Genomic DNA, 24,269 nt, shown 5'->3' with positions numbered 1-24,269 from the left:
TCTAATTTGTTTTATTGTCTTGATATTCTTTGCTGAAAAGCATATCTAGATATGCTCAGTAGCTGCTGATTGGTTGCTGCACATAGAAGCCTCATGTGATTGGCTCACCCATGTGCATAGCTTTTTCGTCAAATAAGAATATCTAAAAAATGAAGCAAAATACATAATAGAAGTAAATTGTAATGTTGTTTAAATTTGTATGTTCTATCTGAATCATGAAAGAAAGATTTTGGGTTAAGTGGCCCTTTAAATTCTGTCAAGTAATGCAGAGGACCACAAGGCTGCTGCACATTTCTGCTCAAGACATTGCTTGTGAAAAACTACACCAAAAGTTGCAGAATTTTTCCAGCTACATTGTAGGCCAGAACAATGTCTGAATGAAACCAGAGTTAAAATTAAGTTTAGGGGACTCAGAGGCCTTTAAGTAGCTGTTTCTCAAAGGTCAGTTCAAACCAAAAGTAACATTTACAAGCCCTATGTTACAAACGGACATCAAACCCAATGTTTTTCTTTCATGATTCAGATATATTATACATTTTTAAAACAGCTTCTGCTACTATTATTTACTTCTATTATCAATTTTGCTTCATTATCTTAGTATCTTATTAAAGAAGCAGCAATGCATGCCTAGGAGCCAGTTGAACACATTTGTAAGCCAATGAAAAAAAGAGGCATACAAGTGCAACCACCAATCGGCACCAAGCTCCTGATCTAGATATGCTTTTCAACAAAAGATACCAAGAGACTGAAGCAAATGAGATAATATAAGTAAATTTGAAAGTTGTTTAAAATGAATGATGAAAGAAAAATGTTGGGTTTCATGTCCCTTTAATTTCTAAATTAAATGGATTAGGAAAAAAAAGAAGAAAATTTCTGAGCTTGCAGTATTGGGTGAAACTACTGTGGCGTTCTCTACCGAAAGTGTGCCAGCCGGGTGGCATAATGAAGTAACCGAGTGGGTACAATGTAATAATTTGCAATATTACAACATTCTCTGTTATTTATAAATGTTTCTTAAAAGGGACAGGCTACTTGAAAATTGTTATTAATTTAAAACGATATTACCCATTCCCCAGTTTTGCATAACCAACACAGTGATATTAATACACTTTTTAACTCTGTAATTACCTTGTATCTAAGCATCTGCAGACTGCCTCCTTGACAGACACGCATCTTAGCCAATCAGTCCTGACTCATAAATAACTCCACGGGAATGAGTACAGTGATATCTATATAGCACACATGTCTATCTATTGGGTACTTATAGAGTGCGAAATAATCACCGTGAGGGTCTCAAGGCGCTAATTGAAGCGGATAGGAGGAGGAGGGGATGGGCGTTCAGTCGAAGAGCCAGGTTTTGGAGGTCCTTTCTGAACTTTGTAAGGGAGGTGGATTGTCTGAGGTGCAACAGGAGGGTCTTCCATGTCTTTGCTGCCATGTGGGAGAAGGCTCTTCTGCCCGCTGTAGATTTGCTGATGGGGAGGATGACTGCGAGTGCATGGTCGGCTGATCGGAATTGTCTGGCGGGGGTGTAGAAATTTACGTGGTGGTTGATGTATTCGGGTCCGATGTTGTGTAGAGCCTTGAACGTGTGGGTAAGGAGCTTGAAGGTGATTCTGTAAGGGCTGAGGCGTTCTGGATACGTTGGAGTCTCTTTTGGAGTTTGATGGTGGTGCCGGCGTAGAGTGTATTGCCGTAGCCCAACCGGCTGCTGACGAGAGCGTGGGTGACTGTTTTCTTGGTTTCGGTAGGGACCCACTTGAAAATTTTCCATAGCAGGTGGAGAATGTGGAAGTATGTTGAGGTGATGGCATTGATTTATCAGTCCACGGAGAGTGTAGAGTCCAGGATGAAGCCTAGATTTCGTGCATGGTCGGTTGGGATTGGTGGGTGACCGAGGGCTGTGGGCCACCAGGAACCCTAGAACTGTCTAACTGTGAAAAACTTTCAAAGTGCAATGTGACAGGCAGTTTTCAAAGGTTTAGAAATTAGTTCAAGACTATCTAAGTATAGCTTTTAAAAAAAGAATACCAAGAGAACAAAACAAATTTGATGAAAAAAGTAAATTGGACGGAACAAAGTGGATATCCTATTCAATCGCAATACACCATTCCAAGTCACACACAAACTCACAGATAATGATGAAGGGAGATACATAATCCTGATAGGGACCCTTTATAACCGCCCTCTTACCCTAGTAAACATGTACGCCACAAATACAAGCCAAGCCTGCTTTATTAAAAGGGTTATCAGAGAAATGATGGGAATAGCCAAATGAACTGTAATCTTTGCAGGAGACCACAATATAGCAATGGAACCACCCCTGGACTGTTTTAATAAAAAGGGAGCCCTGCCCAGAAGCTCCTTGGGAGCCATCTCAAACTCCATACACAAGGCAACCCTTCTAGATGTCTGGAGACTGCACCACCCCTCACAGAAAACTTTCACATTTTATTCTAATCCCCTTAAATCCTACTCAAGGTTAGATAACATCTACATTGACAAGAACAGCCTGCCCCTAGCATAATCATCAGAGATCCTCCCATCTCCTTGGTCAGACCATTCCATGGTCTCACTATCCATAACATGGACTGACAAACCTCTCATAGACCCCTGCTGGTGACTAGATGAAAACTTACTACATCAACCCCCCCTATAATGGAGAAACTTTTGCGCACACTTACTGACTACTTCCAACATAACACAATTGTGTCTGCATCCAGTAGCTTAATATGGGAAGCACACGAAGCCGTAATATGTGGCAAATTCAAACAACAAAAATACATCCTAACAAAAAGCTATAATCATTTGCTCCGTAGTCTAGAAACCACGCATATGCTAACACCCACAGATCAGCACTGTGCCACACAATTACTTAATGCTAGAAAATAATTAAATGAACTGTTAAATAAAGAAGGACATAAGAAAGTGCTGTACCATAGAAAATTATATTATACTAAAGGCAACAAAGCAGGATCCTTTCTTGCCAGAGCCCTTAAAGGGACAGTCAACACCAGAAATTGTGTTTAAAAAAAAGATAGATAATCCCTTTATTACCCATTCCCCAGTTTTTCATAACCAACACAGTTATAATACACTTTTTAACTCTATAATTACCTAGTATCTAAGCCTCTGCAGACTGCCCCCTTATTTCAGTTCTTTTCACAGACTTGCATTTTAGTCAATCAGTGCTCACTCCAGGGTAACTTCACATGCATGAGCTCAATGTTATCTATATGAAACGCATGAACTAATGCCCTCTAGTGGTGAAAAATTTGTCAAAATGCTTTCAGATTAGAGGCGGCCTTTAAGGTCTAAGAAAACATAATTTATGCTTACCTGATAAATTTATATCTCTTGTAGTGTATCCAGTCCACGGATCATCAATTACTTGTGGGATATTCTCCTTCCCAACAGGAAGTTGCAAGAGGATCACCCACAGCAGAGCTGCTATATAGCTCCTCCCCTCACTGCCATATCCAGTCATTCGACCGAAACAAGCCGAGAAAAGTAGAAACCATAGGGTGCAGTGGTGACTGTAGTTTAATTAAAATTTAGACCTGCCTGAAAAGGACAGGGCGGGCCGTGGACTGGATACACTACAAGAGAAATAAATTTATCAGGTAAGCATAAATTATGTTTTCTATTGTTAAGTGTATCCAGTCCACGGATCATCCATTACTTGTGGGATACCAATACCAAAGCTAAAGTACACGGATGATGGGAGGGACAAGGCAGGAACTTAAATGGAAGGAACCACTGCCTATAGAACCTTTCTCCCAAAAACAGCCTCCGAAGAAGCAAAAGTGTCAAATTTGTAAAATTTTGAAAAGGTGTGAATCGAAGACCAAGTCGCAGCCTTGCAAATCTGTTTAACAGAGGCCTCATTTTTAAAAGCCCAGGTGGAAGCCACAGCTCTAGTAGAATGAGCTGTAATCCTTTCAGGGGGCTGCTGTCCAGCAGTCTCATAGGCTAAGCGTATTAAGCTCCGAAGCCAAAAGGAGAGAGAGGTCGCCGAAGCTTTTTGACCTCTCCTCTGTCCAGAGTAAACGACAAACAGGGCAGATGTTTGACGAAAATCTTTAGTAGCCTGTAAGTAAAACTTCAAGGCACGGACTACGGATTGGGAGGGAAGGGAGGAGCTATTTATACAGCCTTGCTGTGGTGCTTTTTGCCTCCTGCTGACCAGGAGGCGATATCCTACAAGTAAGGATTAAATCCGTGGACTTATCGTATCTTGAAAAAGAAAAAAACACGCTTCGTCCGAAGCCAAGAAAATTAAGAGGAAAAGCCCCAATGACACTGACTCGCAGTTAGTCCAGAAGCCAAACTAGAGACCGCAAACGGACTCGACTGAGCCACCAGCCGAAACCACCAAGGGAACAAGTAAAGGGAGAACCAAGGAAACCGAAAGGTCCCCTAATACAAAAAGAACACCTCCACGAGTGAGCCCAGCTCACAGAGTCCCAAAGGGACCCAAACAGGGAAAGGAGGCCACGCCTATACCAAGAGAAACCCGGGATAAGATCGGGCACAGAGACAGAACAGACGTCTCTCCAATACCCTGCAAGCACAGAATGCAACTGAAGAGGCAAAGTCCTCCAAGAGTCTGGTCATAGAATACCAAAAGTATTCAACCATGAAAAAGTGTGTAATACACCCAGGTGAAAAACCCCAAGATTGAGAACACAGATTCCACAAGAGGACGACACAGAGGGTACTTGCAAGGAATACGAAGCAGTCAAGCAAGAAACAGACCGCAATAGAAACCTCGAAACAGACAGCAAAAGAAACTCCCAGACAGAGGGCACGTTCCAGGAAACCTAAGTCGCCGGACCTACACACAGGTCCCTGAAAAGGGGAACACAAAACCTCAGTCGAGGCCCCCCGAGAAGGAGAGCATACCCTCAGAACCCACAGGAAGAGTAAACCCTCTTCTAATCAATGGAGCAAGTTGAAAGGAAAATGTATACCCTAGCAGACTAAGCTAACAGGATAGACTCAACAAGCTCACACATCCAGAGGAGACTGCGACCCGAACGCAGTTCCTTAGACCGCTCGGCCATCCTGACCTGCAGACCCACACTCAGCTGGACCAACCCAGCCTCCAAGACACGGAAACAAAAGAATCCCGAAAAAGGTACAGGAACGAGCGTAAGGATAGCACTGATATCCCCACAGAGCACAAGTACAACCCGACTCTGAAACAGACAACAAGGCCATAGACCAAAAGATCTATCAAATAAAGGCCGAAGAAGTCTGCTTGGAGCCAGCAAGACACCAGTGGGAACCAATCCCACCTTTCCACCGCCCATCCAGGAGAAGCCCCAAGCAAGGACTCTAACCACATAGGGAGAATATCCCCTAAAGGGATGATGCCGGAAGGCCAACAACTGTCCTCAAGGCCTGAAGGCACCGGCTAATGGGAAGAGGAATTCCCAACACGGATATCCTAGAAAAGGACCCCCTTAAAAGTAGCTTGCCAAGCAGAGGCACAGCCAACCCATTCGCCTGCAGAGCACGGAATCCACAGGAACACTGGCAAGCTGACCAGGGGAATGCAACCCTAAAGCGCACCAGAAATTGGACAATGAACGCCAGCAGCTGGGCATGAACCAACCACCCTTGAGGCTCAAGCCACATGGATGACCTGGGCTACTCTGTGACAAAGAGTAAAAAATACTCAGAAAACCTGGCCAACCATGACCAGGTTAGGTAGATGGAGCAAGGACTCAGCCCAATTTCCCACTACCGTGGAACACCCCGACCAGCCCTGAGATCCAAGAATCCAAAACCACCCAGACTGGTTCAATAAAAAGGCCAAGCGAAGCATCAACACCCCAACTGGCCAAAAAGCCAGACGCAAGGGTATGGATGCATATCCAGAAAATCCAAATAGCGAGAAAACTCGAAAGTCCTGACCAAAGGAAGGAACCACCCCTAGCTAAAGTCCAACGCTCCAAGGAGCAAGGCTAGAAGTCATATGAAGATACTTCTCAGAGTCTCAGGGCGACCAAGGGATACCGCAAGGTCAAAAAAATCCTAACAACAGGATTAGTCTCCCTAACACCTCCGCACAAGTAGAGAACACAAGTAAGAGTAGGCACTAAGCCTACCCAGCTCCGGAAAACCCAGAGATAAACAAAAGTCCCCGCAGGGAACAACCATCACCCGGAGGCAATGGAAGAAGACCCAAAGGCCTCTTATAACTCAGTCAAGAGTAAGAGCTGCAATCATATATACTAGAAACATCTTACGCGTACACCTGCAAGGTGTCAAGAGCTGCAACAGGTTTCAAACTGAAAACCTATCCTGTACAGCTGTTGGATCAAGACCAAAAGGGCAAATCCAGGGGCCTAAAAAAACATAATTTATGCGTACCTGATAAATTTATTTATCTTGTGATGTATCGAGTCCACGGATTCATCCATACTTGTGGGATATTCTCCTTCCTAACAGGAAGTGGCAAAGAGAGCACCCACAGCAGAGCTGTCTATATAGCTCCTCCCTTAGCTCCGCCCCCCAGTCATTCGACCGAAGGCTAGGAAGAAAAAGGAGAAACTATAGGGTGCAGTGGTGACTGAAGTTTTTTAAATAAAAATATATTGCCTGTCTTAATAAACAGGGCGGGCCGTGGACTTGATACATCACAAGAGAAATAAATTTATCAGGTAAGCATAAATTATGTTTTCTCTTGTAAGATGTATCGAGTCCACGGATTCATCCATACTTGGGGGATACCAATACCAAAGCTTTAGGACACGGATGAAGGGAGGGACAAGACAGGGACCTTAAACGGAAGGCACCACTGCTTGTAGAACCTCTCCCCCAAAAATAGCCTCCGAAGAAGCAAAAGTATCGAATTTGTACAATTTGGAAAAAGTATGAAGCGAAGACCAAGTCGCCGCCTTACAAATCTGTTCATCAGAAGCCTCATTTTTAAAAGCCCATGTGGAAGCCACTGCTCTAGTAGAATGAGCAGTAATTCTTTCAGGAGGCTGCTGGCCAGCATTCTCATAAGCCAAACGGATGATGCTTTTCAGCCAAAAGGAAAGAGAGGTAGCCGTAGCCTTTTGACCTCTCCGTTTACCAGAATAAACAACGGACAATGAAGATGTTTGACGGAAATCTTTAGTTGCTTGTAAGTAGAACTTTAAAGCATGAACCACATCAAGATTGTGCAACAGACGTTCCTTCTTTGATAAAGGATTAGGACACAGTGAAGGAACAAAAATCTCCTGATTAATATTCCTATTAGAAACAACCTTAGGAAGAAACCCAGGTTTGGTATGCAAAACCACCTTATCTGCATGGAAAACAAGGTAAGGGGAGTCACACTGTAAAGCAGATAACTCAGAAACCATTTGAGCCGAAGAGATAGCTACCAAAAATAAAACTTTCCAAGATAGAAGCTTAATATCTATGGAATGCATAGGTTCAAACGGAACCCCTTGAAGAAATTAAGAACCAAGTTTAGGCTCCATGGTGGAGCAACAGGTTTAAATACAGGCTTGATCCTGACCAAGGCCTGACTAAATGCTTGAACGTCTGGGACATCTGCCAGACGTTTGTGTAAAAGAATAGACAAAGCAGATATTTGTCCTTTTAACCAACTAGCTGATAATCCCTTCTCCAATCCTTCTTGGAGAAAAGACAATATTCTAGGAATCCTAATCTTACTCCATGAGTAACCCTTGGATTCACACCAATAAAAAATATTTGCGCCAGATCTTATGATAAATCTTCCTGGTGACAGGCTTTCTAGGTTGAATAAGGGTATCAATGACCGACTCAGAGAAACCACGCTTTGATAGAATCAGGTGTTCAATCTCCAAGCAGTCAGACGCAGAGAAATTAAATTTGGATGTGTGAATGGACCTTGGATTAAAAGGTCCTGCCTCATTGGCAGAGACCACGGTGGAACCGATGACATGTCCACTAGGTCTGCATACCAAGTCCTGCGTGGCCACGCAGGTGCTATCAGAATCACCAAAGCCCTCTCCTGCTTGATTCTGGCAACCAGACGTGGGAGGAGAGGAAACGGTGGCAATACATAGGCCAGATTGAAGGACCAGGGCACTGCTAGAGCATCTATCAGTACCGCCTGGGGATCCCGGGACCTGGACCCGTAACAAGGAAGTTTGGCATTCTGTCGGGACGCCATCAGATCCAATTCTGGTGTGCCCCATAGCTGAGTCAGCTGGGCAAATATCTCCGGATGGAGCTCCCACTCCCCCGGATGAAAAGTCTGACGACTTAGGAAATCCGCCTCCCAGTTCTCTACTCCTGGGATATGGATTGCTGAGAGAAAGCAAGAGTGATCCTCCGCCCATCGTATTATTTTGGTTACCTCTATCATCGCTAGAGAACTCAGTGTTCCTCCTTGATGACTGATATAAGCTACATTCGTGATGTTGTCCGACTGAAATCTGATGAATTTGGCCGCAGCAAGCTCAGGCCACGCCTGAAGTGCATTGAATAACGCTCTCAGTTCTAGAAATTTTATCAATTTTTATCAGACCATAAGCCCTGTGCTTTCAAAGAGTTCCAGACTGCACCCCAGCCTAGCAGGCTGGCATCTGTCGTTACTATGAGCCACTCTCTGGCCTGCGGAAACACATTCCCTGAGCCAAGTGGTCCTGAGACAGCCACCAGAGAAGAGAATCTCTGGTCTCCTGGTCCAGATTTATTTGAGGAGATAAATCTGCATAATACCCATTCCACTGTTTGAGCATGCATAATTGCAATGGTCTGAGGTGTAGGCGGGCAAAAGGAACTATGTCCATTGCCGCTACCATGTCCGTGTGAGACTTGGCTAGTTGGAAAGTCGACGCCTGAATTAAGATATCATCTAGATAAGGCGCCACTGCTATGCCCGCGGCCTTAGCATCGCCAAAAGGGACCCTAGCACTTTTGTGAAAATTCTGGGAGCCGTGGCCAACCCGAAGGGAAGGGCCACAAACTGGAAATGCCCGTCCAGAAAGGCAAATCTGAGGAATTGATGATGATCTCTGAATAGGGATGTGTAAATACACATCCTGTAAGTCCACGGTAGTCATATATTGACCCTCCTGGATCATTGGTAGAATGGTCCGAATAGTCTCCATCTTGAATGATGGTATTCTGAGGAATTTGTTTAGAATTTTGAGATCCAAGATTGGTCTGAAAGTTCCCTCTTTTTTGGGAACCACAAACAGGTTTGAGTAAAATCCTAGCCCTTGTTCCTCTTTTGGAACTGGGCGGATCACTCCCATGGTATGTAGGTCTTCTACACAGCATAAGAACGCCTCGCTCTTTGTCTGGTTTGCGGACAATTGAGAAATGTGAAGTCTCCCCCTTGGGGGGGAGTCTTTGAAGTCCAGAAGATATCCCTGGGACACAATTTCTAAAGCCCAGGAATCGTGAACATCTCTTTCCCAAGCCTGAGCGAAGAGAGAGAGAGAGTCTGCCCGCTACTAGATCCGGTCCCAGATCGGGGGCTACCCCTTCATGCTGTCTTAGAGGCAGCTGCAGGCTTCTTGGCCTGTTTACCCTTGTTCCAAGCCTGGTTAGGTCTCCAGACTGACTTGGATTGGGCAAAATTCCCCTCTTGCTTTGCAGCAGAGGAAGCTGTTTGGTCCTCATTTTATTTGTTTTATCCTGAGGGAGGGCATGGCCTTTCCCTCCAGTGATGACTGAAATAATCTCTTTCCGTTCAGGCCAGAATAGGGTCTTTCCTTTGAAAGGGATGTTCATTAGTTTAGATTGTGATGACACATCAGCAGACCAGGACTTAAGCCATAACGCCCTGCGTGCTAAAATGGCAAAACCTGAATTCTTTGCCGCTAATTTAGCCAGTTGGAAAGTGGCATCTGTAATGAAAGAATTAGCCAACTTAAGGGCCTTAATTCTATCCATAATATCCTCTAATGGAGTCTCCATCTGAAGAGCCTCTTCTAGAGCCTCGAACCAGAAAGCAGCTGCAGTAGTTACAGGAACAATGCACGCAATCGGTTGGAGAAGAAAACCTTGATGAACAAAAATTTTCTTCAGGAGACCCTCTAATTTTTTATCCATAGGATCTTTGAAAGCACAACGGTCTTCGATAGGTATAGTTGTACGCTTAGCAATAGTAGAAATAGCTCCCTCCACCTTAGGGACCGTCTGCCACGAGTCCCGTATGGTGTCAGATATGGGAAACATTTTCTTAAAAACAGGAGGGGGAGCGAACGGAATACCTGGTCTATCTCACTCCTTAGTAACAATATTCACAATCCTCTTAGGGACTGGAAAAACATCAGTGTATATTTGTCTAAATATTTGTCCATTTTACACAATTTCTCTGGGACCACTATAGGGTCACAATCATCTAGAGTCGCCAATATCTCCCTGAGCAATAAGCGGAGGTGTTCAAGCTTAAATTTAAAGGCCGTCATATCAGAATCTGTCTGAGGGAGCGTCTTTCCTGAATCAGAAATTTCTCCCTCAGATAACAAATCCTTTACCTCTACTTCAGAACATTGTGAGGGTATATCGGATACGGCTACTAAAGAGTCAGACGGCTCAGCATTTGTTCTTTACTCAGAGCTGTCACGCTTTCCTTGTAAACCAGGCAGTTTAGATAAAACATCTGTGAGGGTTGTATTCATAACTGTGGCCATGTCTTGTAAAGTAAATGAATTCGACACACTAGAGGTACTTGGCGTCACTTGTGCGGGCGTTACTGGTTGTGACACTTGGGGAGAGCTAGATGGCAAACCCTCATTCTCTTCTGTCTGAGAATCATCTATTGTAATATTTTTAAGTGCAAAAATATGCTCTTTATAATTTATAGACATATCAGTGCAAGTGGGACACATTCTAAAAGGGGGTTCCCCAATGGCTTCTAAACACATTGAACAAGGATTTTCCTTGGCGTCAGACATGTTAAACAGGCTAGTAATGTAACAAGCAAGCTTGGAAAACACTTTAATCAAAGCGAATAACACTTAGAAAAAAAACGGTACTGTGCCTTTAAGAGAAAAAAAGCTGCACAAACTCTGCAAAACAGTGTAAAAAAGCAGTAAACTCAGCAAAATTTTTACAGTAGCATCATAAAGCCTTAGTAACTTTGCACAGCTATGCAAATAACCAATTAACCCCTTAATGGAAACACTGGATTGAAAAACGTCAAAAACCAGTAAAAAAAACGTTTAGCACCTTGCCACAGCTCTGCTGTGGCGCCTACCTGCCCTTTAGGAACAATTTGTGGGGGGAAAAACTTCTTTACAGCCCTCAAACACAGTAGGAACCTCTGGAGAAGCAGCTGGATGTCTCTGAGGAAAAGAGACTACGCAACTGAGGCGCAAAAATAGGCCCCTCCCACATCACTCAATGTTATGGGGCCTAAAAGAAACACAACAGAGTGTTTCTTAAACTAGCCATGTGGGTTAAAAACCCTTAAACAAGCCACAATGACCTGTCACCAGTAACTAATGAGCCCTTAATGTAAGCTAGAATTCCTACTAAGTGTCTGAATACAGCTTACCCTTCCTTCATGGGGATATTGCCAGCCATTTCTAGAATTAACACAGTCTGTCTAGAAAAAAATAGACTGAACATACCTCAATGCAGCTTAGCCTGCAAACCGTTCCCCCCAACTGAAGTTTTCCTGTACTCTTCAGCCCTTGTGAGAACAGCAGTGGCTCTTAGTTACAAAGTGCTAAGATCATCATCCTCCTTGCAGAAATCTTCATCCCTTTTCTGCCAGAGAGTAAATAGTACAAACCGGAACAATTTAAAATAAACTTTTGCTTGAGAAAATAAAAACTAAAATTTTTGTCACCACACTCACTTTACTCTTCATAGATACTTAGAGTAGGCAAAGAGAATGACTGGGGGCGGAGCTAAAGGAGGAGCTATATAGACAGCTCTGCAGTGGGTGCTCTCTTTGCCACTTCCTGTAGGGAAGGAGAATATCCCACAAGTATGGATAAATCCGTGGACTCAATACATCTTACAAGAGAAATGAAGGCTAAACCGCTCAATAGCGGTAAGGGGCATTAAGCCCTCCCACCCTACACCACATGGGGGAGGAAACTAAGTTCTGATTAAATCAGATGTCAGCTAAAGTGACGCAGCGGGAAAAACTCCCCTGCCCGGTCATCTATGACTAAAGGCTATAAGGACTGAAACAATCCTTCCAACCTCATGGATCCACAGGTCTTCTCGAATGCTTAGTTGAACATGAAAAACAATGATAACCTGAGCACTCGGCGCTTCAACCGAACCAGCCGAGCAGAACAGCGCCACGTGTCTGAATAGCCGCAATACCGAACGAACCCGACAGGAATAGCCTGCACCTAGGATCCCAACCGGCAAGCTGCGTAATTCTCCCTTGTAGGGGGAAAAAAAAATCAGAAAACAGACAGTTTTAACAGAGGACTAACATGTCCAACAACTTCCGAAGAAGTAATAAAGAGTATCAATCCCAGAAGGTTCCCGAAGGAAACAAAAACCAATAAAAGACATCCCATCGGATATAAATAAAATATAAGGCCCCCCCGGAGGTTAACGCCCAAAAAGACACAGGCCTACCCGCAGAACCAGCCAAACTGAGTCCTATCACACAAAACTGGGAAAGATCTCAAACAAATGGTAATCAGGAGATTACTTCATCCCCACATGTCTAATGAGGTGCACCATTCGAATTATCAGACTGAAAATCCCCGTATCTGGTAACGATAGGGTCATTCAATAACTGAAAAACAATGTCTGAGCAACATGCGAAGGCGCGCAAACCTGTAACGGAAGGCACAACACTCAGGGACAGATACCCCCGCGGGGAACTGTAGAGGCCCTCCTCAAGGCGTAAGGCCTGGGACAATAGGGCTTGAGCACATTCTCAAATAAACGTCTGGACTCTGCAGACGAACAATCGCCAACATTATGTGAAAGCGAAAACGTGCTGTAACCTCCGGGGGAAAGACACCACCCCGCATGGAGGAACCATAAACTGTGTTACCCGCATGTGCAGAAGGAGGATTTTGTAAGGAACTCGCCTCTTGGAGGACAGGACCCCCAGAAAATGGCTCAGCAGTCCCTTGATTCCCCGAGCCCGAGGAACCGGTCGTTTTCAAATGGCATACGGAACAAAACTGGTTGACTCTCCAGATTAATCACTGGACACAGAATCTGAAATCAAAATAGTCTAAGTATCAGATTCCTCTGTAACTGAATCTGAAATTAACACAGTCTCAGCATTAGAATCCTCCATAACTGGATAGAGGATATTTAAATATGGACTAAAGTAGTGAAAGATGAGCTTACCCTTCCCTCATGGGGATATTGCCAGCCTTTTCTAGAATTAACACAGTCTGTCTAGAAAAATATAGACTGAACATACCTCATATGCAGTTTAGCCTGCAAACCGTCCCCCCAACTGAAGTTTTCCTGTACTCTTCAGTCCTTGTGAGAACAGCAGTGGATCTTAGTTACAAAGTGCTAAGATCATCAACCTCCTTGCAGAAATCTTCATCCCTTTTCTGCCAGAGAGTAAATAGTACACACCGGTACCATTTAAAATAAACTTTTGCTTGAGAAATAAAAAAACTAAAATTTTTGTCACCACACTCACTCTGCCCTTCCTAGTACTTAGAGTAGGCAAAGAGAATGACTGGGGGGTGGAGCTATATAGACAGCTCTGCTGTGGGTGCTCTCTTTGCCACTTCCTGTAGGGAAGGAGAATATCCCACAAGTAAGGATGAATCCATGGACTCGATACATCTTACAAGAGAAATTATTATAAACCCCCCCCCTGTACAATAACACCCCTCAGGAGATATTAACCCTCTATTCCAATATACTAAAAAAGACTCACTGAGACCCTTACGTATGTTAGACCCGCAATTACAGTACATTGAAAATAAAGTAAAATGAAACGATCTTACCGGAATCTACACCGTGGAACAGGAAGTTCGACAACGCCATTTCCTTGAGGAGCTGTTAATATGAGTCGGGATGGTTTCGCAGAAAGAAACTCCCTGCATCTCCGGACTCTAACTTCATCCAAGCCCTCACTGAGAGACTGACAGGACTACTTAAAACTCCTGTCCCATGTCGAAAAGTACTACCCTCCATAAGAGACAAAAACAAAAAATTTAAAATTCTGACACTTCTCTGCCGTCCTCCTGGGACGAAAGGCAAAGAATGACTGGGGGATGAGGCGAGTGGGAGGAGTATTTAAGCCTTTGGCTGGGTTGTCTTAGTGGCCAGGTTCTTATTTCCCAAAAGTAATGATTGCAGCTGTGGACTCTTTCCATTTAAGAAGAAAACAATTGTGTTGTATTGTGTTTAAACACTAAAAGAGAAACATAACTGTTACATGATTACATAAGGAATGTTGTGAGACTTTCTAAAATTAAAATTTTATATAGCTTTAACTCCTTTGCTACCACAAGGGCTGCATCACAATGCTGTACAATCCACTGCCCATATTTGGCAGCAAAATGATTACAGCACTCAGAAGCCTATTATTCCAATTTGACATGAATGAAAAGTGATGTGCTAAGGATAAGTATAATGCATTGCTGTGACATTTTTTAAGGCAGTATACAAGATCTTGTAACACAGTGAAGCAACAAATGTATTTTATGTATAATTCAGTACATAATAGCGTCAGCAGAACAAAGCACAATGTATAGCAAATTATCAATGCAGTATTCAGATAAACAAAAAAGGGGTCAATTTTAGACAGATTTATAATAAAAAAATAAAAAATAAAACATACAAGAGAACATTTAGTCTTAAAGGGACATAAAACAAGTTAGGATAGAGACAAAATAATATAATATGCACTTTAATTACTTAACCTGCAAATGTATACTGCAGTGCCTCACAATTAACCCTTTCTTTTTAGTTTCTGAATGGTAAAGCTCTACCTCCCCACACACATTTCCTTTTATGGCTGTATCTATGTAAATTGTTCTTTTGGTAAAATGCAAAAGTGAATAGGGACTATCTGCTGGAGCATGCCTAGAAGCTGGGAACGCAGTTGTAATACAATGCCTGTGTCTAAACACTGATAAGAGGGGTGGAGTTAGCTGCTCCAAGCAGTTTAGCTATGTAATTCATTTTGCTTTTTTTTTTTTTTATTATTATTTTAAAATACTTGCCAGCAATTTTTAAACAATTTTTTTTATGCAAACTATTTTAAATTAATTAGCCCTTTAAGGATATGCACAGATCTCATCCTGTTTTATGGCACTTTTAAGGGCAACATTTCAAAAAGGCTGCAAGCATCTCAGTGGTCACCATTAGGGCAGCCATGATTTAAAAGGAGATATTTGTATATGACAGTGAGGAATAGTTCCTAGGAAACTTACCTGCTTTTTCTTCAGTTTAAAGATCTGCTGCTCAACTTTAGCTATCTCTCTGTCAACACGGTCCATGCTTTGTATAAGTTCTTCCTTTGAAAGCTTTGATGGAGATGCATCTTGGTCATCACCAGGCTGACCAGAGAGGGGTGAGGCAGCATCATGTTTGGCTGACAAACCCTGCTCCTTAAACCACAAAGTACAATAAATTAAACAAGGCAGCAAGCCAAATAACAACAACATTAGGAGTTTAAAATCAAATCAAGGCGTATGTACATCTATGAAGGTATCAAAACTGCTAATATTTTTTAAAAAAAAGTTAAAGGGCCATAATACCCAAATGTTTAAACACTTTAAAGTGCTGCAGCATAGCTGTAAAAAGAGGACTAGAAAATATCTCCTGAACATCTCTATGTAAAAAAGAAAGATATTTTACCTCAAAAGTTCCTCAGTAGCCACCTCCCATTGTAAAGGATTTCTAAGCAGCATTTTAGTATGTCTGTCCTGGGACAGCTGAAAGGATGAGCCTCGTGAACTCCCATATTATTTCACCAATCAGGTAAAGGAAGCTTATTATGAAATCTCATGAGAGTTAAGTCAAATCTCATGAGATCACAGTAAAAGAGTTTATGACCTCAGCACTGCTGATGCTGATTGGCTGCTGTTCATTTCTTCATTTTTTTTTATCTGCAGCTGGGAGCAGCCGAGTATAACTTTTTACACAGAACTTACTCTGCTGAGCTGAGGAAATTGTGAGGTAAAATATCTTCCTTTTTTACATAGTGATGCTCAGGTGATATTTTCCTGTCAGCTTTTTACAGTTATGCTGCATCAGTTTCAAGTGATTTAGCAAATGAGTATTATGTCCCTTTAACACAATCAACATATTAAACATAAATAAGCATGTGCAGTAAAGGATTATCAAGAAAAGTACCTTCTTAATATCTGCTTGTGACCGAAGACCCTCCTGGATGGTAGATACCAGGGGCATAACAGAAGAATTGACTCTGTAGTGAGACTCTGACACTGGCTCTAATCGAGGTCGCTTGGAATCAAGTGCTTCATGGTCATTCTGAGAAGCAGAGTGATATTGCTGCTCATACCCTGATCTTCTGTCCTGAGGCCTGTGATGCAAAAAAAACATAAGGATTTAATTAACCGATATTAAAACTTCTGGACTAGATTTACAATGCCTAAATGCAATCCTATAGACTTATACAAGGTCATCATTATTATGATGATGATTACTAGCAAAAAGGAAGATGCACAACATACCACGCTCCTTTACATGAAAGAATGATCCTAAAATCAGAATTATTGGTTGAGAGGACTTGACTTAGGTTCATGCATTTTGGGGGGTTAAAAGTGCCCATTTATTTTTATCCAGTATGAAAAGAAAGAAGAAAAAAAATGGATTTAGACCTTACAAAATAGATGAATGGATTAGAAAGGATAGTTTTGCCTTTTTCTTCTTTATTATTTTTATTGAGAGCAAATTATCGAAATACACATGTACAGGATACATAAAAATAGATGCATGTTACAACCCATAGTAAATGGAATATCAGTAAATTAAATATTAAAAAGGGACAGCCCACATGAAAATAGTTATTGTTTAAAAATAGATAATCCCTTTATTACCCATTCCCCAGTTTTGCATAACCAACACTTATATTAATACACTATTTACCTCTGTGATTACCTTGTATCTATCTAAGCCTCTGCAGACTGACCCCTTATCTCAGTTCTTTTGACAGACTTGCATTTTAGCCAGTGTGGACTCAAATAACTCCACAGGAGTGAGCACAATGTTATCTGTATGACACAAATGAACTAGCGCTGTCTAACTGTGAAAAACTGTAAAAATGCTCTGAGATAAGAGATGGCTTGTGAGAAAGAAAAAAACACAAGAAAAAACAAGTTGAGGACCCCTTGGACCTGTAAAAAGTAAGAAGAAGCAGCACATATATGTTTTGATTCAGTTTTGCTAAATAAAGCATTAATTAATATATGTGCTGCTGCTTCCTACATTTTACATTTTGATTGGGTCCGTAGTGCAGAGTCTTACAGCGCACACAATCATAATACAATGGTGCTGAATTATCTGGACGGTTGGACTCTCTTGGACCTCTCATGCAACAGGAGGATTATTTAGAAGGGGGTTACTCTTAGATTTTCCTAAAGAAATAGATGTAGAATACAGATCATTGTACTTGGCTATGAAGATGCGTATGAAGCACAATAAAAAATAAAATCAAAGTAGATTAATTAAAATATAAATAAGCACAAACATGGGTAAATGACCAAATTGGCTATATGTAGAGGGTCAATCTCTATAAATCTGTATACAATTCTACCAAACGGATTATAAACATATGGGTTAAACAAATAACAACTTGACATGCATATTGGGATCTACTTTTAGAAGTTACTAAGGAGGATGTAAGGTTATTAAGTTACATGCCATATGCATCACTAAAAAGGAATGAAAAGTTAAATAAAAAAAAATCAAACATGGCAAGATAGATTTTGATGCTGGAAACCAGACGTTTACCCGTTGCTCAATCTGCCTAGAGAGATATGGCTGCACCTCACTGATGAGGCACATACAAAGTCGAAACGTAGGTCTGGGGTTTTGTCTTTTTGTCATGTTCAGAAAGTGGCTGCCTGGTATTTTGGGACTGGATTGTACAGTTTAGTCAGGGACAGACTGATGTACTACAGGAAAGTTCTTCTCTGTGAAAGGCACATGTTGGGGGTGGGGGGGGAGAGAGGCTGCTCCAAGGGTGGTAAATAGACATAAAAAGGAAATTTATGCTTACCTGATAAATGTATTTCTTTTACGATATGACAAGTCTGCACGGATTTCATCATTACTTGTAGGATATCGCCTCCTGGTCAGCAGGAGGCGGCAAAGAGCACCACAGCAGAGCTTTATATATAGCTCCTCCTTTCCCTCCCACTCCAGTCATTCGACTGAAGTTAGGAAGAGAAAGGAAAAGCCAAAAGGTGCAGAGGTGACTGAAGTTTAACAAAAATAAAGACCTGTCTTAGAAAATGACAGGGTGGGCCGTGGACTCGTCATATCGTAAAAGAAATAAATTTATCAGGTAAGCATAAATTTCCTTTTCTTTTAAAAGATATGACGAGTCCACGGATTTCATCCTTACTTATGGGATACAATACCAAAGCTATAGGACACGGATGAAAAAGGAGGGACAAGACAGGAACCTAAACGGAAGGCACCACTGCCTGGAGAACCTTTCTCCCAAAAACATTGTCTCGGACAAGGCAAAAGGTATCAAATTTGGAAAAAGTGTAACAAGACAACCAAGTTGCAGCCTTGCAAATCTGTTCAACAGAAGCATCATTTTTAAATGTCCATGAGGAAGCCACAGCCCTAGTAGAATGAGCCGAAATTCTTTCAGGAGGCTGCTGTCCAGCAGTCTCATATGCAAAACGGATGATACTCTTCAGCCAAAAAGAAAGAGGTAGCCGTAGCTTTCTGACCCCTACGTTTTCCAGAAAAAACAACAAATAATGAAGATGATTGACGAAATTCTTTAGTCGTCTGTAAATAAAACTTCAGGGCACGGACCATGTCCAAGTTATGTAACAGACGCTCCTTCTTAGTTGAAGGATTAGGACACAATGAAGGAATAATTTACTGATTAATATTTTTGTTGGAATCAACCATAGGAAGAAAACCAGGTTTGGTACGTAACACTACCTTATCGGAATGAAAAATAAGGTAAGGAGAATCACATTGTAATGCTGAAAGCTCAGACACTCTGCGAGCAGAAGAAATAGCAACCAAAAATAAAAAACTTTCCAAGATAACAATTTAATATCTATAGAAAGCATAGGTTCAAACGGAACCCCTTGAAGAACCTTAAGAACTAAATTCAAACTCCAAGGAGGAGCAATAGGTCTAAACACAGGCCTGATTCTAGTCAGAGCCTGACAAAAAGATTGAACATCCGGAATATCTGCCAGACGTTTGTGTAGCAAAACAGATAAAGCAGAAATATGTCCCTTTAAGGAACTTGCTGATAACCCTTTCTCCAATCCTTCTTTGAGAAAAGATAAAATCCTAGGAATCCTAATCTTACTCCATGAGTAGCTCTTGGAATAACACCAAAAAAAATATTTACGCCATATCTTATGGTAAATATTTCTAGTAACAGGCTTACGTGCCTGGATCAAGGTATCAATGACCGAATCAGAGAACCCTCGCTTAGATAACATCAAGCGTTCAATCTCCAAGCAATCAGCTGCAGAGAAACTAGATTCGGATGATGGAAGGGTCCCTGAATGAGAAGGTCCTGCCTCAATGGAAGCTTCCACGGTGGCAGAGAGGACATGTCCACCAGATCAGCATACCAAGTCCAGCGATGCCACACAGGAGCGATGAGAAACACCGAAGCCCCCTCCTGTTTGATCCAAGCTATCACCCAGGGAAGGAGAGCAAACGGTGGAAACGCATAAGCTAGGTTGAACGACCAAGGCACTGCCAAGGCATCTATTAGTTCGGCCTGAGGATCCCTGGACCTGGATCCGTATCTCGGGAGCTTGGCATTCTGACGAGATGCCATAAGATCCAGCTCCGGTCTGCCCCATCTGAGAATCAGGGTAGCAAAGACCTCCGGATGGAGTTCCCATTCCCCGGATGAAACGTCTGTCTGCTCAAAAAACTAAATTTATGGTTACCTGATAAATTACTTTCTTTTACGATATGACGAGTCCACAGATTTCATCCTTACTTGTGGGATATTAACAGGAAGTGGCAAAGAGCACCACAGCAGAGCTGTATATATAGCCCCTCCCCTTCCCCTCCACCCTCAGTCATTCGGCCGACGGTTATAGGAAGAGAAAAGGAAAGGCTAAAAAGGTGCAGAGGTGACTGAAGTTTTCAAAAAATAAAATAAACCAGTCTTAAAATAACAGGGAGGGCCGTGGACTCGTCATATCGTAAAAGAAAGTAATTTATCAGGTAAGCATAAATTTAGTTTTCTTTTACAAAGATATGACGAGTCCACGGATTTCATCCTTACTTGTAGGAAACCAATACCAAAGCAATAAGACACGGATGAAAGGGAGGGACAAGACAGGAACCTAAACGGAAGGCACCACTGCTTGAAGAACCTTTCTCCCAAAAATAGCCTCAGAAGAAGCAAAAGTATATACAACTCTGCTGTGGTGCACTTTGCCACTTCCTGTTAGCAGGAGGTTAATATCCCACAAGTAAGGATGAAATCCGTGGACTCGTCATATCTTTGTAAAAGAAAATCCGCTTCCCAGTTTTCCACTCCTGGGATGTAGATTGCTGACAGATAACAAGAGTGAGCCTCTGCCCACCGAATTACCTTGGATAATTCTGTCATCGCTAAGGAACTCCTTGTTCCTCCCTGATGATTGATGTAAGCCACAGTCGTGATGTTGTCCGACTGAAATCGGATGAATTTGGCCAAAGCCAACAGAGGCCAAGTCTGAAGCGCATTGAATATCGCTCTCAACTCCAGAATATTGATTGGAAGTAGAGTCTCCGACCGAGTCCACACACCCTGAGCCTTCAGGGAATTCCAGACTGCACCCTATCCTAGTAGACTGGCGTCCGTTGTCACTATCACCCATGAGGGTCTGCGGAAGCACGTCCCTTGGGACAGATGATCTGGCGACAACCACCAAAGAAGAGAGTCTCTTGTCTCCTGATCCAGATCTATCTGAGGAGACAAAAATCTCCATTCCCCTGTCTGAGCATGCTCAGTTGTAGAGGTCTAAGATGAAAACAAGCAAACGGAATGATGTCCATTGCCGCCACCATCAATCCAATTACCTCCATGCACTGAGCCACTGATGGCCGAGGAATGGACTGAAGGAATCGGCATGTATTCAGAATCTTTAACTTTCTGACTTCCGTCAAGAAGATTTTCATGTATATAGAGTCTATTAGAGTTCCCAGGAAAGGAACCCTTGTCTGTGGAATTAGTGAACTCGTTTCTAGATTCACCTTCCACCCGTGAGTCCATAGAAAGGATAGAACAATGTCGGTATGAGACTTTGTCAGCTGATAAGACGACGCCTGGATCAGAATATCGTCCAGATAAGGCGCCACTGCAATGCCCCGCGGCCTGAGAACCGTCAGCTGAGACCCTAGAACCTTTGTGAAGATCCTGGGTGCCGTGGCCAGCCCAAAAGGAAGGGCCACAAACTGAAAACGTTTGTCCAGAAAGGCAAACCTCAGGAACTGGCGATGATCTCTGTGGATAGGAATATGAAGATATGCATCCTTTAAGTCCACGGTAGTCATATTGACCCTCCTGGATCAATGGAAGAATTGTCCGAATAGTCTCCATCTTGAAGGATGGAACTCTGAGAAACTTGTTTAGACTCTTGAGATCTAAAATGGGTCGGAACGTTCCCTCTTTTTTGGGAACCACAAAAAGATTTGAGTAAAACCCCTGCCCCTGTTCCTGTATTGGAACGGGACAAATTACTCCCATAGTGGAGAGGTCTTTTACACAACGTAAGAACACCTCTCTTTTTATCTGGTCTACAGACAATCGTGAAAGAAGAAACCTTCACCTTGGGAAGGAATTTTTGAACTCCAACTGATACCCTTGAGACACAATTTCTAGAGTCCAAGGGTCCTGAACGTCTCTTATCCAGGCCTGGACAAAGAGAGAAAGTCTGCCCCCAACTAGACCCGGTCCCGGATTGGGGGCCGCCCCTTCATGCTGTCTTGGGAGCAGCAGAGGGCTTCTTGGGCTGTTTACCCTTGTTCCAAGCCTGGTTGGGTCTCCAGGTGAGCTTGGCTTGAGAATAATTCCCTTCCTGTTTAGCAGAAGAGGAAGGGGGAACTCCTTTGACATTACGAAAGGAACGAAAATTACTCTGCCGTCCCATTTGCTTAGATGTTTTGTCTTGAGAGAGGAGATGACCCTTACCTCCCGTAATATCAGAAATTATTTCTTTCAAATCAGGTCCGAATAGGGTCTTTCCCTTGAAAGGAATAGCCAAAAGCTTAGATTTAGAGGACACATCCGCAGACCAAGATTTTAACCATAAAGCTCTTCGTGCTAAGATGGAGAATCCCGAACTCTTAGCAGCTAATTTGGTTATCTGAAAGGAAGCATCCGTAATAAAAGAATTAGCTAGCTTCAGCGCCTTAATTCTGTCTTGTATTTCCTCTAAAGAGGTCTCAGTTCTAAGAGACTCTTCTAGAGTGTCAAACAAAAAGGAAGCCGCAGTCGTGACTGTTACAATGCAAGCCGCCGGTTGCAATAAAAACCCCTGATGAACATAGAGTTTTTTGAGAAGACCCTCCAACTTCTTATCCATGGGGTCTTTGAAAGCACAACTATCCTCGATAGGAATAGTCGTACGCTTCGCCAAAGATAAAACACTTTGCTGCTGCCACAATCTCCCAGCGTCAAGCCCATAATAAAACATAGCTACCGGTTAACCCTTTATTAGGCCACTGATTATCAAAATAAAAAGGGGATACTTATGCACATAACTTGACCCTGTGCAAAATGATTACCCCTTCCCTGTACAGGGAATAAGTGCCAGTCTGTTCTGAGATACTTCAGTCTCCTCAGAAATAAATGACTGTACATACCTCAATGCTGAACGCAGTATGAAGCTGTCCCACACAATGAAGATGTTCCTTTTTGCTCACCTCCAGCACATCTGTGGGGACAAACAGGGTCTTAGATAATATCTGCTAAGACCATCAGCAGGATAGCCATCAATATGGGAGCGTAGAAAGAATGAAAATCTCCCCAGTCCATTGCTGAAAAGCCTGAAGCTTTAGCCCTGAGAAAAATAGCACACACTGGTACCATTTAAAAATAATTTGATTGAAGAATCTAAACTAACACCTCACTTTACCTCTTCCTATCACTAACACAGGCAAAGAGAATGACTGGGGGGGGGGAGGTAAGGGAGGAGCTATATATACAGTTCTGCTGTGGTGCTCTTTGCCTCCTCCTGCTGACCAGGAGGCAATATCCCATAAGGATGAAATCAGTGGACTCGTGATATCTTGTAAAAGAAACAAGCTATTACGCTATTGTTCGTTCCTAGGTTGAGCACTTCTCTTTTTGTGTATATACAAAATAGATTTACCCCATACCATAAATAAAAAACAGAATTAGGCAATATAAACCCAAATGCCCCAGCATAAATGCATTTCAATTTTAAATATAATCATTTATGCAATATACTTCCATAAGCAAAAATGCTTTTAAGTAAAAGTAGGTTTTTCTTCAGCATACGCACATATCCTGTGAGGGCCTGTGCACCAGTATTCAAACATCACACCTTCTCAGAGAGCTGGCAGTGGTGTGTATTGCTTCTAACGGCAAAATGTGTGTCATACAGGCCCATTAATGACTCTCTGTGGTGTGGTGTTTGAATAAAGGTGCATAGGGCCACACCGGATATGTGCATATGCTGCAGAAAAACAGTAATAGCTTTTACTAGAAGTATTTTTGCTAATGTAAATCTGCATCCAAATCTATAAAAAAAAACGTTCATATGAGTTATTCAACAGGCACTCTAATGCATTTAACAGAGTAAGAGGTGGTCACCATCGGGGGGGGGGGGGGGGATATTGTTTTTACAGAGTGCTTCTTGCCTAAGATCTGTTTGAGTAGCCTAAAACTTAAGACATGTCTAAATTTCTGTTTTCTGCAATATAAGTACTTACTATCGAACTATTATACCTCTCAATGAGAGGGGGTAGATTATTGAAGGTCACCTGCTTGTTGTCTCCAAATTACAGGTGGAGGAAAATCTGCCTCCAGGTAAACTTGACTCAGACGTTTTAACCAAGAAGCTAGAAAGTAACAGCCTTTTGGTCTTAACAAGGATCCAAAAAAAGAATGAACAGATTAGAAGATTGTTTAAAATCCTTCAAAGCTACAAGATAAC

At 42.4% G+C, this 24,269-nt stretch overlaps 1 protein-coding gene across 6 annotated transcripts in view; it reads right to left on the bottom strand.

Annotated features, from left to right (window-relative positions):
• The window catches only part of NCOR1 (nuclear receptor corepressor 1), a 1,077,134-nt gene that overhangs the window by 978,065 nt on the left and 74,800 nt on the right, over nt 1-24,269 (bottom strand). For all 6 annotated transcript variants that reach the window (XM_053706113.1, XM_053706112.1, XM_053706115.1 and 3 more), the window contains 2 exons: nt 16,267-16,456; nt 15,342-15,518 (listed from right to left, as the gene is read on the bottom strand). In XM_053706113.1, the coding sequence (XP_053562088.1) occupies nt 15,342-15,518; nt 16,267-16,456 (367 nt within the window). The remainder of the gene's footprint in view (nt 1-15,341; nt 15,519-16,266; nt 16,457-24,269) is intronic.

The sequence above is a fragment of the Bombina bombina genome, chromosome 3, assembly GCF_027579735.1.
Source record: "Bombina bombina isolate aBomBom1 chromosome 3, aBomBom1.pri, whole genome shotgun sequence".
In the NCBI taxonomy this organism is placed as follows: Eukaryota; Metazoa; Chordata; class Amphibia; order Anura; family Bombinatoridae; genus Bombina; species Bombina bombina.
This window is presented reverse-complemented; position numbering and strand designations above follow the sequence as displayed.